The sequence below is a fragment of the Oncorhynchus clarkii genome, chromosome 29 (genome assembly GCF_045791955.1).
Source record: "Oncorhynchus clarkii lewisi isolate Uvic-CL-2024 chromosome 29, UVic_Ocla_1.0, whole genome shotgun sequence".
Classification (NCBI taxonomy): Eukaryota; Metazoa; Chordata; class Actinopteri; order Salmoniformes; family Salmonidae; genus Oncorhynchus; species Oncorhynchus clarkii.
The window spans coordinates 3,736,273-3,752,635 of record NC_092175.1 but is presented as its reverse complement, the minus strand read 5'-3'; the positions used below and the strand labels follow the sequence as shown (position 1 = coordinate 3,752,635).

Genomic DNA, 16,363 nt, shown 5'->3' with positions numbered 1-16,363 from the left:
AGTCATTATCTTCCCTCCTCATGAGGGAGAGAAATTAGTAACGGAATTACAAGGCATAAGGCAATGTTGATTAAACTTACAGAAGGCTAATCATTTCTCCAAAACAAAATATAAGTGTTGATATTAGTTGACAGGGGTCTTAACTTCAACATTATTGTGTTTTGATGTACTTCTAATAACTCTGAAGACTTTTTCTGGTAGATGTTGTTTAAGTCCCTAGATGGAAATGCCCACACACACGCATACTGTTATGCAAAATACTCAAAAGATGTCAAAAGTCAGTATCTGTTATCTCAAATAAACTAAGTTCATTAAAAAAAATTACTCATGGTATGTTTGTACATGGTATTTGTGTAAAAAACGTTTTCTACACACCCCATGAGGTCTGTCCAACACTCATAAAATGACACAACTAACTGCTAACTAATTGGTGGGAACATTTTCTTTATTTTTACTATTTTCTACATTGTAGAATAATAATGAAGACATCAAAACTACACTTGAAGAATGCCAAGAGTGGAGAGTGAAGCTGGTTGAGAGAATGCCAAGAGTGGAGAGTGAAGCTGGTTGAGAGAATGCCAAGAGTGTGCAAAGCTGTCATCAAGGCAAAGGGTGGCTACTTTGAAGAATCTCAAATATAAAATATATTTTGATTTGTTTAACACTTTTTTGGTTACTACATGATGAATGTGTTATTTCATAGGATTGATGTCTCCACTATTATTCTACAATGTAGAAAATAGTAAAAATAAAGAAAAACCCCTTGAATCCAAAACTTTTGACTGGTAGTGTTAATTTAACACAATATGAACTATTATTTCTTGGATGGATGCCAGTTAAATGACAAGGGAAAATCTAAGAAAAAAACACAGATGTGGATCATTTCTTTTCACTCAAGCTGGAAAACATTAAGCATTCAGCGGAAACATATTTCCTGTGAGAGTGGAGGAAAGGGGTCAGAGAGAAAAATAAAGAGAAACACACAGAGAGGGCAAAGAACAAGAAAGAACGGGAGAGGAGGAGATTTCAGCCCGGGGGAGTGACACTGACAATGCACAGGTGTTTCCATGGTAACTTATCCCCGTTGACCAAAACATATCACCAAGCACGCTGGGGAACGACAAACATGACCAACTCCAAAACAAATAACAGGTCATTTTTTCCCCCTTGTGCACAAACTTCTTACAACTTTCAACTTTTTACAACAACGTAATAATAATGTAAATAAACAAAGCGTGAGAGAGCCCTTCCCAAAGGAACAGCAGGAGAGAGCCAGCTAAAGGGTGACAGAGTGCGGTGACCTTGGCACAGTAAATGTCGGGAACAAAGCGTGAGAGAGCCCTTCCCAAAGGAACAGCAGGAGAGAGCCAGCTAAAGGGTGACAGAGTGCGGTGACCTTGGCACAGTAAATGTCGGGAACAAAGCGTGAGAGAGCCCTTCCCAAAGGAACAGCAGGAGAGAGCCAGCTAAAGGGTGACAGAGTGCGGTGACCTTGGCACAGTAAATGTCGGGAACAAAGCGTGAGAGAGCCCTTCCCAAAGGAACAGCAGGAGAGAGCCAGCTAAAGGGTGACAGAGTGCGGTGACCTTGGCACAGTAAATGTCGGGAACAAAGCGTGAGAGAGCCCTTCCCAAAGGAACAGCAGGAGAGAGCCAGCTAAAGGGTGACAGAGTGCGGTGACCTTGGCACAGTAAATGTCGGGAACAAAGCGTGAGAGAGCCCTTCCCAAAGGAACAGCAGGAGAGAGCCAGCTAAAGGGTGACAGAGTGCGGTGACCTTGGCACAGTAAATGTCGGGAACAAAGTGTGAGAGAGCCCTTCCCAAAGGAACAGCAGGAGAGAGCCAGCTAAAGGGTGACAGAGTGCGGTGACCTTGGCACAGTAAATGTTGGGAACAAAGCGTGAGAGAGCCCTTCCCAAAGGAACAGCAGGAGAGAGCCAGCTAAAGGGTGACAGAGTGCGGTGACCTTGGCACAGTAAATGTCGGGAACAAAGCGTGAGAGAGCCCTTCCCAAAGGAACAGCAGGAGAGAGCCAGCTAAAGGGTGACAGAGTGCGGTGACCTTGGCACAGTAAATGTCGGGAACAAAGCGTGAGAGAGCCCTTCCCAAAGGAACAGCAGGAGAGAGCCAGCTAAAGGGTGACAGAGTGCGGTGACCTTGGCACAGTAAATGTCGGGAACAAAGCGTGAGAGAGCCCTTCCCAAAGGAACAGCAGGAGAGAGCCAGCTAAAGGGTGACAGAGTGCGGTGACCTTGGCACAGTAAATGTCGGGAACAAAGCGTGAGAGAGCCCTTCCCAAAGGAACAGCAGGAGAGAGCCAGCTAAAGGGTGACGGAGTGCGGTGACCTTGGCACAGTAAATGTCGGGAACAAAGCGTGAGAGAGCCCTTCCCAAAGGAACAGCAGGAGAGAGCCAGCTAAAGGGTGACAGAGTGCGGTGACCTTGGCACAGTAAATGTCGGGAACAAAGCGTGAGAGAGCCCTTCCCAAAGGAACAGCAGGAGAGAGCCAGCTAAAGGGTGACAGAGTGCGGTGACCTTGGCACAGTAAATGTCGGGAACAAAGCGTGACATAACAGCAGGGCCAGGGGCTAACATTAACTCCCCCAATGCTAAATACTGTAACACCCCTCGCCTGCCACTCCAGTGGTTTTCAGCCACCCTCAAAACATTAATGAAGGCGCCAGCCAGCGGGTATTATAGTTTGTTTTGCCTTCTGAATTTGATGATTGGTGCCATGATACCCTCATTATATGGAATCTGGGAACAGTCGAGCGGAACACTGAGACAATCATTCACAATGAAAAGATTCATTAAAACAGTTTTAAGTTCAAATCAGTCCCTCCACTCTGCCCATAGAAGAGAAATAGCGTTTCAGACAAGTTTCCTTCATATCCAGATGCCCTGTCCTACTCAATAACTTTAGGCTGAATTCAATCAATTGCCACTGTGCTGGATTGGCTACTGATGCACCACCAAGCATCATGTATGCACTATGCATAGGAGAAATCGACAGGGGCATCATTTTGTGTTATTATGTGAATCAAAAGTCATGGTACACAGGCAATGTTTGCAGTGTAGTTTCAGCATAAGATACACATTATATTCACAAAAGCATTTGGCTTTAGTTAAAACACATAACAAATTACACTGAGCTAGTGTCTTCCTTCTATTGACTGTACTGTTGTGAGAGCCAGAGAACAAGAGAAGGAGAGCAAGAGAGCAGTGACTTGGAAAACAAAAACCTGTCTGTCAGTGTCTGCAGTATCAGTTTTCCCATCTCATTATTTCTCGCTCTCTATTTCTCCCTCCACACTTGTCACTATCCCTCATCTCTGTCTCTGAATACAGACTGGCAATGTTCTGGAACATTCATAACTCATACGACACACACACACACACACACACACACACACACACACACACACACTTGTTGAGACCAAGGATTGACTCAGGGTACAATGGGACTGCCAGTGCCTGGTACAAGGAGATTGGGCCAATTCTACCACGGGACTTGACAAACAGCAGTGCCCACTGTCTTGCTCACACACACAGTTCTGGAAAAAGTCATTGAAGCAGACAAATAAATTGAAATAGACACTGACTCAAGAACATGCTCCTCTCAGACTATTAAAAGCAACAGGCTCAAGATAGAAATTGCAATACAAGCCATGGGCGGCAGGTAGCCTAGTGGTTAGAGCGTTGGGCCAGTAACAAAAAGGTTGCTAGATCGAACACCCGAGCTGACAAGGTACAAATATGTCGTTCTGCCCCTGAACAAGGCAGTTAACCCACTGTTCCTAGGCCGTCATTGAAAATAAATTTGTTCTTAAGTGACTTGCCTAGTTAAATAATAAAAAGACTTGCATTATTTGAGAAAAACACCTCTGTGGATCATACTGTCATATTTTCCACCTTCAAATCTTTTCAAATATACACACTTAATCAGATGGTGCAGTGGGCCACATGCACAACACACATTCAGTCATTGACAACACCTCTGCATTGGAGGATATAAACATTTACAGCTATACCCATGATAAACAACCAAATTTGAGAAGTGTGTTTGAGTTCCAAGTTCCTGTGTGCACACAAGGAATATGCATGGCTGTGTTAAACCATGACTGCTGCATACGCATGATAGGTCAATAAAGCTCTGGTCACTGACCCCCCCAGTATTCAAATTACAAAACGGATAGACCAGACAAGACGGTGTGCTCCTCTTTCAGAGGACATTGCAGTTCTCTATTGTAACTGTTATTCGCATTATGCCCCGTATTCAAAACCCCAGCCACCACACTGGGCTACTACGGGACAGCCAATGGACACATGTCTGTGTGTCAGAGAGCTTAACAGGTTAGGCTAAACCAGTGGTTCTCAACCAGTAGGACGCCTGGGGGTACTTGACCTATCCACAGGGGGTACTTGAGAAGACCCATGAAACAATAGGCTTACTGGGAAAATGCACACGAGGGGGAACTTCAGGGGTTCTCTTGGTAGAGCCAAATTCAGTTGGTGGTACAGTAAGAAAAAAGGTTGGGAACCACTGGGCTACACAAACTAGGTCGGTAGTAGTGGCATACGGTGAAACAGCTGTCTCAGAGTCCACCTGACCTTCGTTACTATTGTCAACAAATCCTTTGTTTTACTTTACAGAGTCCATAGAGTCAAGGATGTCAATAATGACACCAAGACTTCTACAACTACTGATACATCATACTTTGACTTATGTATCTACTGTATACGTACGTGGTGGTTGGGTGCTTTGACATATTTACAGTCTGCACCCAAACTAGGAATCTGGTTGGTTGGTTTGCAGAGCTGACAATCCAAGAGGAGCAACGTTAGGTCAGGGTCTTTTGATTCAGCGTTGCCTTGTCGACATTACAGCAATGTCTCGTCAAAGTTGCCAACTCAGTCTCTTCCAGAGTTGAGACGCAAATCAATGTCTCTTTTTCAATTCAGGCCCTTTCATACAAGCAACATATGCACGAGAATGAGGGATGTAACAACAACCCTTGTAACACAGTCCCTGGGGATGACAATAATGTTGGCCAGCACTGTAGAATCTAGCCATTTATCTAATCCACTATTTCAAACCCTACACCCTGACAATATTAAATGAAGTGCTCTGACGACAGAGTTCTCTCCATTAAGCAAGGCAAATGCCCACCCAGCCAACTACGGCTCATTTACAGTCACGTTAAACAGAGCAGCCAGAATAAAAAAACAAAGTAGCAGCATTTGCATTTGTTTAAGCTGTTTTCTAGTGACATTTATTTCAATACATCCATAACGATGGGCTAATGAGGCGTGATTTAGCCTGGCATAGAAAATGTGCTCACTCTTCAGGACACTGTTGTTCAGAGGAGCTAGCCAACAACACAGCTAACACAATCACTTCAAACTGAAGCTGGAAAGACTGCAAACTAGCTGTACTTCGTTTCGTTTGACCTTTTTTCTAATGACATTTCTTTGTATATATCAGTAAAAATGATGCGTTCATCACTATGGGACAACTGAAAATCGAATTTGAATATTGAAACAATGTTGCAAATGTCAGAGACAGACAGTAAGGTTTATACAAATCTCTGCTGATGAAAACTAAATGTTTGTCTAAAAGAAATGTGAGATCATTTCTAGATGCTTTTTATAGTGGAGACCAAGTTTATAAATTGCCTGGCTGGGCTGGTGAGACAGTGGATTGCGCAGTCAGATGGAACAGAGTAAATATGCATTTTAACGCCATAGCTGGTGGTAACTTGTGGAATTGATACCAGCTGGAATGCAGTTTTAATCAATCAGCATTCAGGATTAGACCCACCCGTTGTATAAATCTGCATAATACCCTGACAGATCTCCCACCCTCTCTCTGCAGGCTAACTAGACCCTGGTGTCTTAATCAAAGACAGTAATTCCTGGGAGACAGTGGATGAGATCATTACCCAAACGTGATGAGAGGGGGAAGGAGAAAAACAACTGTAGCAGAGAACTAGGGCTGTAGCCTAGTGTAAATAGACCTGTGCTAATGTGAAGGGTTAGAGTAAGTGGACAAGTGCAGGAATATAGTCAAGGGGTTACGTTAGAGTAAATACAGGGGATGCTACACACTGGTGGGGGGGTTGCTGCTGATCATTTTTGGTAGACGGTGGGACGGGGCACCACTTAACAGACCGCTACTATAGATCGATTAACCACCCTGTCTGGTGGACATACAGCTCTAGGAGGATTACAACTGTTATGAGAAGGACTGTTTTGCTTTGGAGTACTAGAGGCATCCATGGATTTCCACATTTCCCCCATGCCTGAACATATCCCCCATGCTGAGATATAAACACACAATTACAAATGGAGACTCCCAGATGGTGTAAGATGAGTGTAGGAATGCAATTAATTGAAATGAACCAAGCCTGTGAAGGATAACTGTCTACAAAAGCACTTGTTTCCACCTTGTCAGTCCACATTTGATATTTAATTAAAACAATTTATGGGGGAAAGAATTGCTTGGAAAGGTCACTGCCACCCCCACTGTCTGCCAACTTCGAGCGCTGAGTGTGATAGGGAAACGATAGGAGCACTCACACACAATCACAGCAAGCAATTTGACGCAATACAAATACAAAATAAGCCTACTTAAACATAAATGCACAAATACATCCATGTCTTGGAAAATCATTGTTGCCAAAAAAGGATAAAATGGAGATATCCCTATATCATTCCATTAAACAAACTGCTAGAATTATTATTTGGTGTCTGCACACAGAAAAGTGATTTAAAAAAAACAGGCAGAGTGACACATGTGCAAAAAGCAACAAATATAATGCACAAAACCTAAATATAAAATTGTTATTACATTTGCTGCAACTTTTGGCAGGGATCCAAGTAGCCAATTCACAGAGTGCAAGATCCCATTATTCTCGAGATCCTATTATTCTCTTAAAGAAACATATATTATGTTTAGAAAACTGACCTCGCTTAAATAGCTACCTAATAATCCTCTGTTTACAATCCTAATAGGTGTGTTCCACTTGTCATCTATTGTGTAGGCCTACTCAGGCTAATCCTTCTTGTGCCTACATTGATAAAACTATTGTGCCAACCTACATTGATCAAATCAAGCTTGTTCCTGCTTTCTTGCAAACCCCTTCCAGAATTGTCATGTAAAACAGACTGGTAGCCAGGCTAGCAATAGCCTACACTACCCCATGTAAAAAAAAATGCATTGACATGATAATTGTTTTTACCTGGATGATGAGATGGCAAAGTCCCCACCATCCAACAATCGGATCTTGCAGAAAAGTACCCCGTTGACAAACGGCACGGCTGTGAGCTCCTCCAATGTAAAATTGATTTGAAACTTGAACTTCTTCTTTTTCATTAAAAACGCCATTGAGATGGTTGAACTGGTGAACTTGAAATATGTCAATAATTGATAGGTTTATGCAGCAGAAATATTCCTAAATTAAACCTTTGGGATTGACCAACAAAAAGAATAGGAAATGAAACAAAGTAAAAATGTCGTTTTCAATCAGGAGCTTGGAAGTCCTTGATATTGTTGGCTCAGTATCTCTGATGACCCCGTGTTGATTCGGACCTGGAGCAGGGAAAAAAATACAATAATAGGTGCTTTATTACGATCATATATGCTGGAGATGATTACAAACACATCTCACATGTTATCCCCAATTTATCTCAAATAGGTTATAAGCCTTTCATTAAATATCTATAAAAAAAACTTTATTACGGTATTCAATTTGGCCAACTCGAAAGAAAATATTTTGAAGGCATACCCTACACAGAATAAATGCTTTGTAAAGATGTGGCTTTTCTTTACACCGTGTTGGTTATGGGATTTGAAAATTACAATAAACTACACCATTCCCCAAACAATTTAATGCACACATTTTTTCGCTAATCGGTGATTTCCAGGAGTCAGCATCCGTCAACAATAACAAGAAAAGATAGTTCGTTCGTCCCATGACCAATTCGACTCTTCTGCATACATTTTACCAAGTATTTCTTGTCAACCCTCCACGCAAACACAATCGCATTTCACCCACAGGCCGACATTAATTCACCAAAGTGATACACAACACAAGCCCAACTCGAAGGCAGTGAAATTATGTCAAAGTCGTTTTACCTCATGTTCAACGAAGACAACAGGACATCTCCCCAGGCCAATTAAACGGACATTCATACTTCACTTTGAATCGGGGTGGGCTGGTCCGGTCCCTCCTCTCTTCCAAACAGAGCTGCTAAGCACCGCCTTTGGCTTAGGGAAGCGTGTAGGTTGCGTTTTGCATTATGTTTAATAAGTCACCTGACTTGATACAGTCTTTACATATATAAACATCTTAAACATTAGAATCCATTTATTTGTATCCAATCAAAAGTGATATCATTTTCTGTTCATTAATACACCTCAATCAACATTTTAGGCAAATGTAATGTTTTTAAACGATGTAAGAAAATTGTTGCGTTCCGCTATAGACCTACTCTCAACATATGACTATTATGTGAAAACATCAACGTAGGTTTATTTGTAGTCCTGAGAAATCACTAAAATAAGTCATCTCCACGCTGTAATGTCAAATTGTGATTTAAATCTTAACATATACCGCCATCTGCTGGTAATAGTAACATTGACGTTGCATCCCCAGATTCGTATTGCATTAAAGGACACATTTTACAGTAAGTGGTATCAGCATCAACTAACTGTATTTTCCCATCAGATCCCCAATATTTCAGTTAATGAAATAGTGACACAATTTAAAACACTACAGAGATAATAACAACTGAAATAATACAACAGATTGCTCCAAGATGGCATAGCAGCTCTTTGGTCTTGGCCATAGTGGAGTTTGGAGTGTGACTGTTTGAGGTTGTGGACAGGTGTCTTTTATACTGATAACAAGTTCAAACAGGTGCCATTAATACAGGTAACGAGTGGAGGACAGAGGAGCCTCTTAAAGAAGAAGTTACAGGTCTGTGAGAGCCAGAAATATTGCTTGTTTGTAGGTGACCAAATACTTATTTTCCACCATAATTTGCAAATAAATTCATTAAAAATCCTACAATGTGATTTTCTGGATTTTTTCTCTCATTTTGTCTGTCATAGTTGAAGTGTACCTATGATGAAAATTACAGGCCTCATCTTTTTAAGTGGGAGAACTTGCACAATTGGTGGCTGACTAAATACTTTTTTGCCCCACTGTATTAGTTCCACCACCCACACATGCGATGACATCTTCTGGTTTCAATAATGTTTCTAGAGACAATATCTCTCTCATCATCACTCAATACCTAGGTTTACCTCAAACTGTATTCACATCCTACCATACCTTTGTCTGTACATTATACCATGAAGCTATTTTATCGCTCCCAGAAACCTCCTTTTACTCTCTGTTCCAGACGTTCTAGACGACCAATTCTTATTGCTTTTAGCCGTACCCTTATCCTACTCCTCCTCTGTTCCTCTGGCGATGTAGAGGTGAATCCAGGCCCTGCAGTGCCTAGCTCCACTCCTATTCCCCAGGCGCTCTCTTTTGATGACTTCTGTAACTGTAATAGTCTTGGTTTCATGCATGTTAACATTAGAAGCCTCCTCCCTAAGTTTGTTTCATTCACTGCTTTAGCACACTCTGCCAACCCGGATGTTCTAGCTGTGTCTGAATCCTGGCTTAGGAAGACCACCAAAAATTCTGAAATTTTCATCCCAAACTACAAAATTTTCAGACAAGATAGAACTGCCAAAGGGGGCGGTGTTGCAATCTACTGCAAAGATAGCCTGCAGAGTTCTGTCCTACTATCCAGGTCTGTACCCAAACAATTTGAACTTCTACTTTTAAAAATCCACCTCTCTAAAAACAAGTCTCTCACCATTGCCACCTGCTATAGACCACCCTCTGCCCCCAGCTGTGCTCTGGACACCATATGTGAACCGATTGCCCCCCATCAATCTTCAGAGCTCGCGCTGCTAGGCGACCTAAACTGGAACATGCTTAACACCCCAGCCATCCTACAATCTAAACTTGATGCCCTCAATCTCACACAAATTATCAATGAACCTACCAAGTACCTCCCCAAAGCCTTAAACACGGGCACCCTCATAGATATCATCCTAACCAACTTGCCCTCTAAATACACCTCTTCTGTCTTCAACCAAGATCTCAGCGATCACTGCCTCATTGCCTGCATCCGTAATGGGTCAGCGGTCAAACGACCTCCACTCATCACTGTCAAACGCTCCCTGAAACACTTCAGCGAGCAGGCCTTTCTAACCGACCTGGCCGGGGTATCCTGGAAGGATATTGATCTCATCCTGTCAGTAGAGGATGCCTGGTTATCTTTTTTAAATGCCTTCCTAACCATCTTAAATAAGCATGCCCCATTCAAGAAATGTAGAACCAGGAACAGATATAGCCTTTGGTTCTCCCCAGACCTGACTGCCCTTTACAAACACAAAAACATCCTATGGCGTTCTGCATTAGCATCGAACAGCCCCCGTGATATGCAACGTTTCAGGGAAGCTAGAAACCAATATACACAGGCAGTTGGAAAAGCCAAGGCTAGCTTTTTCAAGCAGAAATTTGCTTCCTGCAACACAAACTAAAAAAAGTTCTGGGACACTGTAAAGTCCATGGAGAATAAGAACACCTCCTCCCAGCTGCCCACTGCACTGAGGATAGGAAACACTGTCACCACCGATAAATCCACTATAATTGAGAATTTCAATAAGCATTTTTCTACGGCTGGCCATGCTTTCCACCTGGCTACCCCTACCCTGGTCAACAGCACTGCACCCCCCACAGCAAATCGCCCAAGCCTTCCCCATTTCTCCTTCTCCCAAATCCAATCAGCTGATGTTCTGAAAGAGCTGCAAAATCTGGACCCCTACAAATCAGCCGGGCTAGACAATCTAGACCCTTACTTTCTAAAATGATCTGCCAAAATTGTTGCCACCCCTATTACTAGCCTGTTCAACCTCTCTTTCGTGTCATCTGAGATTCCCAAAGATTGGAAAACAGCTACGGTCATCCCCCTCTTCAAAGGGTGGGACACTCTTGACCCAAACTGCTACAGACCTATATCTATCCTACCCTGCCTTTCTAAGGTCTTCGAAAGCCAAGTCAACAAACAGATTACCGACCATTTCGAATCTCACCATACCTTCTCTGCTATGCAATCTGGTTACAGAGCTGGTCATGGGTGCACCTCAGCCACGCTCAAGGTCCTAAACGATATCTTAACCGCCATCGATAAGAAACATTACTGTGCAGCCGTATTCATTGATCTGGCCAAGGCTTTCGACTCTGTCAATCACCACATCCTCATCGGCAGACTCGACAGCCTTGGTTTCTCAAATGATTGCCTCGCCTGGTTCACCAACTACTTATCTGATAGAGTTCAGTGTGTCAAATCGGAGGGTCTGCTGTCCGGACCTCTGGCAATCTCTATGGGGGTGCCACAGGGTTCAATTCTTGGTCAGACTCTTCTCTGTATACATCAATGATGTCGCTCTTGCTGCTGGTGAGTCTCTGATCCACCTCTATGCAGATGACACCATTCTGTATAATTCTGGCCCTTCTTTGGACACTGTGTTAACAACCCTCCAGGCAAGCTTCAATGCCATACAACTTTCCGTGGCCTCCAATTGCTCTTAAATACAAGTAAAACTAAATGCATGCTCTTCAACCGATCGCTGCCTGCACCTGCCCGCCTGTCCAACATCACTACTCTGGACGGCTCTGACTTAGAATACGTGGACAACTACAAATACCTAGGTGTCTGGTTAGACTGTAAACTCTCCTTCCAGACCCACATCAAACATCTCCAATCCAAAGTTAAATCTAGAATTGGCTTCCTATTTCGCAAGAAAGCATCCTTCACTCATGCTGCCAAACATACCCTTGTAAAACTGACCATCCTACCAATCCTCGACTTTGGCGATGTAATTTACAAAATAGCCTCCAATACCCTACTCAACAAATTGGATGCAGTCTATCACAGTGCAATCCGTTTCACCAAAACCCCATGTACTACCCACCATTGCGACCTGTACGCTCTCGTTGGCTGGCCCTCACTTCATACTCGTCGCCAAACCCACTGGCTCCATGTCATCTACAAGACCCGGCTAGGTAAAGTCTCCCCTTATGTCAGCTCGCTGGTCACCATAGCATCACCCACCTGTAGCACGCGCTCCAGCAGGTATATCTCTCTGGTCACCCCCAAAACCAATTCTTTCTTTGGCCGCCTCTCCTTCCAGTTCTCTGCTGCCAATGACTGGAACAAACTACAAAAATCTCTGAAACTGGAAACACTTATCTCCCTCACTAGCTTTAAGCACCAACTGTCAGAGCAGCTCACAGATTACTGCACCTGTACATAGCCCACCTATAATTTAGCCCAAACAACTACCTCTTTCCCTACTGTATTTATTTTATTTATTTTGCTCCTTTGCACCCCATTATTCTTCCACTGCAAATCTACCATTCCAGTGTTTTACTTGCTATATTGTATTTACTTTGCCACCATGGCCTTTTTTTGCCTTTACCTCTCTTATCTCACCTCATTTGCTCACATCGTATATAGACTTGTTTATACTGTATTATTTACTGTATGTTTGTTTTACTCCATGTGTAACTCTGTGTCGTTGTGTGTCGAACTGCTTTGCTTTATCTTGGCCAGGTCGCAATTGTAAATGAGAACTTGTTCTCAACTTGCCTACCTGGTTAAATAAAGGTTAAATAAAAAAATTTAAAATAAAAACAGCTCTGCCTGGGTCAATTTAGCTCTTCTAAGAAGAATATGTTTTTGAAGATTTTATATACTCTTTTTAGTAAGTATGGCTATGGTCAATTATACAAATCCATAATGGAAAATGTGAACTTCATTTTACAACCATTACAGCAACTTATTTCTATCTAGAACTATAACACTAAACCTCTGTGCATGCTCATTCTGAGGGAACTCATTACAGTTATCTTTCTCTCAAAGTTCTCATATTTCATACAAGCATGAGCAAGCTCACAAACACATTTCATACACACACACACACTCTCTCACACACACACTTTATTGTTCATCCTCGGCTGGCTGTGGCAACGGGATCTTGGGCCTCTATTGCGCGCCCTCTGCAAGAGTCCCCGAGTTGTTGGAGTTGTCAGTCCCGCTCTGCAGGAACTTCCTCGGGTCTTTGAGAGCCGGCCTCATCATCTGAACCAGGGCCAGCAGGGCTGCCTGGGTGCACTCCAGTGCCTGGGCCTGCCTCTCCTGGGCATAGGCCTGCGCCTCCTGGGACCTACGGATCATCTGAAGTAATTGGTTCTGTCCCTCCAGATGCTGAGCGATCTGCCTCACGTGCACATTGCCGCCTTCCTCCAGAGTGTGGTACGTGGTCTCGACTGGTGGAAAAAAAGACAGACAGCTTGTTAGAAAAGGATTCTTCACTCCTGGTCCCAGAGAGCTACAGGCTGTGTAAGATTTTTCTCCAGCCTAGCACGAACACTTCTGATTCTACTATTAAAATTAAGACCTTGATTAGCTGAATCATATGTGTTAGTGCTGGGCTGTAAGAAAAGCCGGCTCACCCTGTATAGTTCACCTTGCAACTGCCTCCATAACAATTTACAGAACCAGACACTTCAAACCGAATAAACGACTTACCATCTAGGGATTTCGTCTCCTCGCATGATGCTGAAGCTGTCTGAAGGCCTACAAATATCAGAAACGGTGTTTTGAATAGGTTAAGCAATGTATTAAAGCAATGTTTTTCCTTTCATTTGGAGTGGCAACCTGAATAAATGGTTATTGTGACATAAATAAATAACGTCATCATCTTTATACTACTAATGTGGAAAATTGGAGCTTTGAAAAACTGGAATTTGCTCTAGCACTCCTTGCCAAAGTCATTGCAGCCTGGTTAGAAACGTATGAAAAACGTACTTTCCGTGAGTGTCACGGTGGTGACTGAGCTCATAGTAACAGGTAAAGTTATCTCAGCATTTGGGTCTCCAGCAGGTAAACTGATGATAGTCGCCTCTCCCAAGAGGTTACAAATACGCTGCTGCATAGCAGTGAGGATAACGGGAACCGAAGTGCAGTCGGTAGTGGTATCCTCAATTGCCGCCCTCGCCTGTGCCACCTCGGTCTTCATATCCGACCACTTCTTCTTGACCTCGGCCAATTCTTTTGGGCAGGTTGTTACAGCGTTCACCTTCTTCGGGATTTCTATCCACGCGTTATTCTTTACTATGTGAGTGTGAACGAGTATGTGCTTTTGTTTCTCAATTTCCTCCACAATAATTTCGACCTCTCTCTCAGAAAAATTCATTTTTCTCTTTTTGCCATTCGATGCCATATTTGCATAAATTGCTGTTTCTTTTAAATAATTGTGCGTATTGTACGTAAAATAGTACTATTTACTCAATTGATCTGCGCAACGTAATGGCTTCCAGAATCGGCTTATTCTTCCTACAAACAACGCTTACGTTCGTTGTGATTAGAACTCCGCACAACCAACCAACGTAGCACTGTGGTTGGTTACATTCCTCCCGTTTTGCCTGCTGCGGCTAAACCAAATGCCAATTGTTTATCCCAATTAAAGTAATTATCTCGCTCCATGTAGTAAAAAACATAATCAAATTGACAAAATGTCAACATTGCATCAATACGAATGTAGGCTGTGTTATAATGTGGATGTTTTTTCATGAGATTAGTTTATTTTCATTTATGGATTCATTTGAACCGGTTTCGTTCTGGGTTTCACAAATTTACATCAACGATGGTGATTGGCTACTGGACCTATCCATCATGCACATTCCAACACCCTCCCTATTCACTCTCCACTAGTCATTTCCTGGCAGGAACCCTAGGTTGAAAATGCTAAGTAGGCAGGAAGAGTCCTTTACGGCACCGGCTTTTTTTGGTTTGTGGTATCACTTATCAATCCAACTGCCAAGTCAAACGGGAGGAATTCGCCGGCTATAGCCAAGAAAGGGCAGTGGACATCTTCAATACCAGTAGAAGGTATCACTGAAGTGACTTTCGTGGCACATTACAGCAAAAACTTGTTGAAATGTACAGTATATTGACTAAGTTACATTGTAACGCGGCTCAGCATCCACCTCATCACTTCTCCGCTGGCAGACGTAGCTAAAATAGCTAACGTTAGCTAGCTAGCTATTTTGCCGGTTGCTAGTACGCCAACCGAGTTAGCAGAGAATTAAAGAAGTCAACCGTTATGGGCCAAACCTGGATAACGGTGGAATGAGAGTTAGTTACATTGCAAAGTTTACATTTGACTGTTTAGTCTGCACTACTTTTAGCAGTCCTTCTGAGCAATTTAGTTAGAACGCACGTGACGTGGTGGCTAAAATAGACTTGTCCATATTTGGCAGCTTGCCAAGCTACCCCAATTTACATTACATTTAGATATAGTAAAATATCGGATATCGATTGTAATAGTTTGATAATATTGGTTCCATCCGTATGATGCCCAAGCAAGGGTCGTTCGTATCCCCCTTGCTCAGCGGGGTCTTTTGTCAATGCCAAGCAGATGAGGCGCACCGGGGTTCTGACCCAGGTGGCGGGGTCGAGGATACTGGGGGTCCATCCTTCCCATCCCCACCTCGGGCTTGGCCGTTGTCAGGGGTGAACACAGGTTCCTGTGATGACTCCTGTGAACCATCGTATCTATGCGAACTTTGTGGTGGACCCGAGCAGGACCACAGACTGAAAGTGCTGTTTCAAGTCCTGGACGTGAATGGTGATGGGGGCATCTGCGTCAACGACCTGTCCATTGGGCTCAAGAAACTGGGCGTTCATCGCACAGAACTCGAGCTTATGGTAAGTGTGTCGTTTTATTACAGTGCCTTTGGAAAGTATTCAGACCCTTAACATTATTCAGTTTGTTAGTTAGCCTTATTTTAAAATGTATTAACCTTTTTTTTTAAACCTACCTCATAATGAAAGCGAAACAGGTTTAGATTTTTTTTGCAAGTTTATTATAAATAAGAAACATAAATACCTTATTTACAGAAGTATTCAGGCCATTTTGCAATGAGATTTGAAATTGAGCTCAGGTGCATCCTGTTTCCATTGATCATCGTTGAGATCCTTGAGTCCACCTGTGGTAAATTCAATTGATTGGACATTATTTGGTAAGGCACACCTGTCTAATATAAGGTCCCATAGCTCAAGCCATGAGGTCGAAGGAATTGTCCGTAGAGCTCAGAATTTTGGCGAGGCACAGATCTGGGGATGGGTACCAAAATATTTCTGCAGCATTGAAGGTCCCCAAGAACACACTGGCCTCCATTCTTAAATGGAAGAAGTTTGGAACCACAAACTCTTCCGATAGCTGGC

At 42.9% G+C, this 16,363-nt stretch overlaps 3 protein-coding genes across 3 annotated transcripts in view; 1 reads left to right on the top strand and 2 right to left on the bottom strand.

Annotated features, from left to right (window-relative positions):
* LOC139388678 (early estrogen-induced gene 1 protein-like) overlaps positions 1–8,190 on the bottom strand; it is a 61,802-nt gene extending 53,612 nt beyond the window's left edge. Inside the window, exons 1-2 of the mRNA XM_071135502.1 lie at positions 8,139–8,190; positions 7,243–7,592 (exon numbers count right to left, since the gene is read on the bottom strand). Coding sequence (XP_070991603.1) covers positions 7,243–7,388 — 146 coding nt within the window. The 5' untranslated portion in view covers positions 7,389–7,592; positions 8,139–8,190. The remainder of the gene's footprint in view (positions 1–7,242; positions 7,593–8,138) is intronic.
* Positions 8,191–13,117: 4,927 nt separating this feature from the next.
* Positions 13,118–14,357, bottom strand: LOC139388752 (nuclear apoptosis-inducing factor 1-like). Its single transcript, XM_071135653.1, has 3 exons — positions 13,943–14,357; positions 13,664–13,711; positions 13,118–13,401 (listed from the first exon to the last, which is right to left on the bottom strand). Exons 1-3 carry the CDS (start codon positions 14,355–14,357, stop codon positions 13,118–13,120), a joined length of 747 nt encoding a protein of 248 aa, XP_070991754.1.
* Positions 14,358–14,941: 584 nt separating this feature from the next.
* The window catches only part of LOC139388021 (calcium-binding mitochondrial carrier protein SCaMC-2-like), a 37,061-nt gene continuing 35,639 nt past the window's right edge, over positions 14,942–16,363 (top strand). Inside the window, exon 1 of the mRNA XM_071134504.1 lies at positions 14,942–15,844. Within this exon, the coding sequence (XP_070990605.1) occupies positions 15,488–15,844 (357 nt within the window). The 5' untranslated portion in view covers positions 14,942–15,487. The remainder of the gene's footprint in view (positions 15,845–16,363) is intronic.

Excerpts from the sequence above, each read along its gene's own strand:
- LOC139388752 (XM_071135653.1), bottom strand. The coding sequence starts at position 14,357 with ATGGCATCGAATGGCAAAAAGAGAAAAATGAATTTTTCTGAGAGAGAG. Across the intron at positions 13,712-13,942 it reads CACCGTGACACTCACGGAAA|GCCTTCAGACAGCTTCAGCA; the intron begins GTACGTTTTTCA and ends TGATATTTGTAG. Across the intron at positions 13,402-13,663 it reads GGAGACGAAATCCCTAGATG|TCGAGACCACGTACCACACT; the intron begins GTAAGTCGTTTA and ends TTTTTCCACCAG.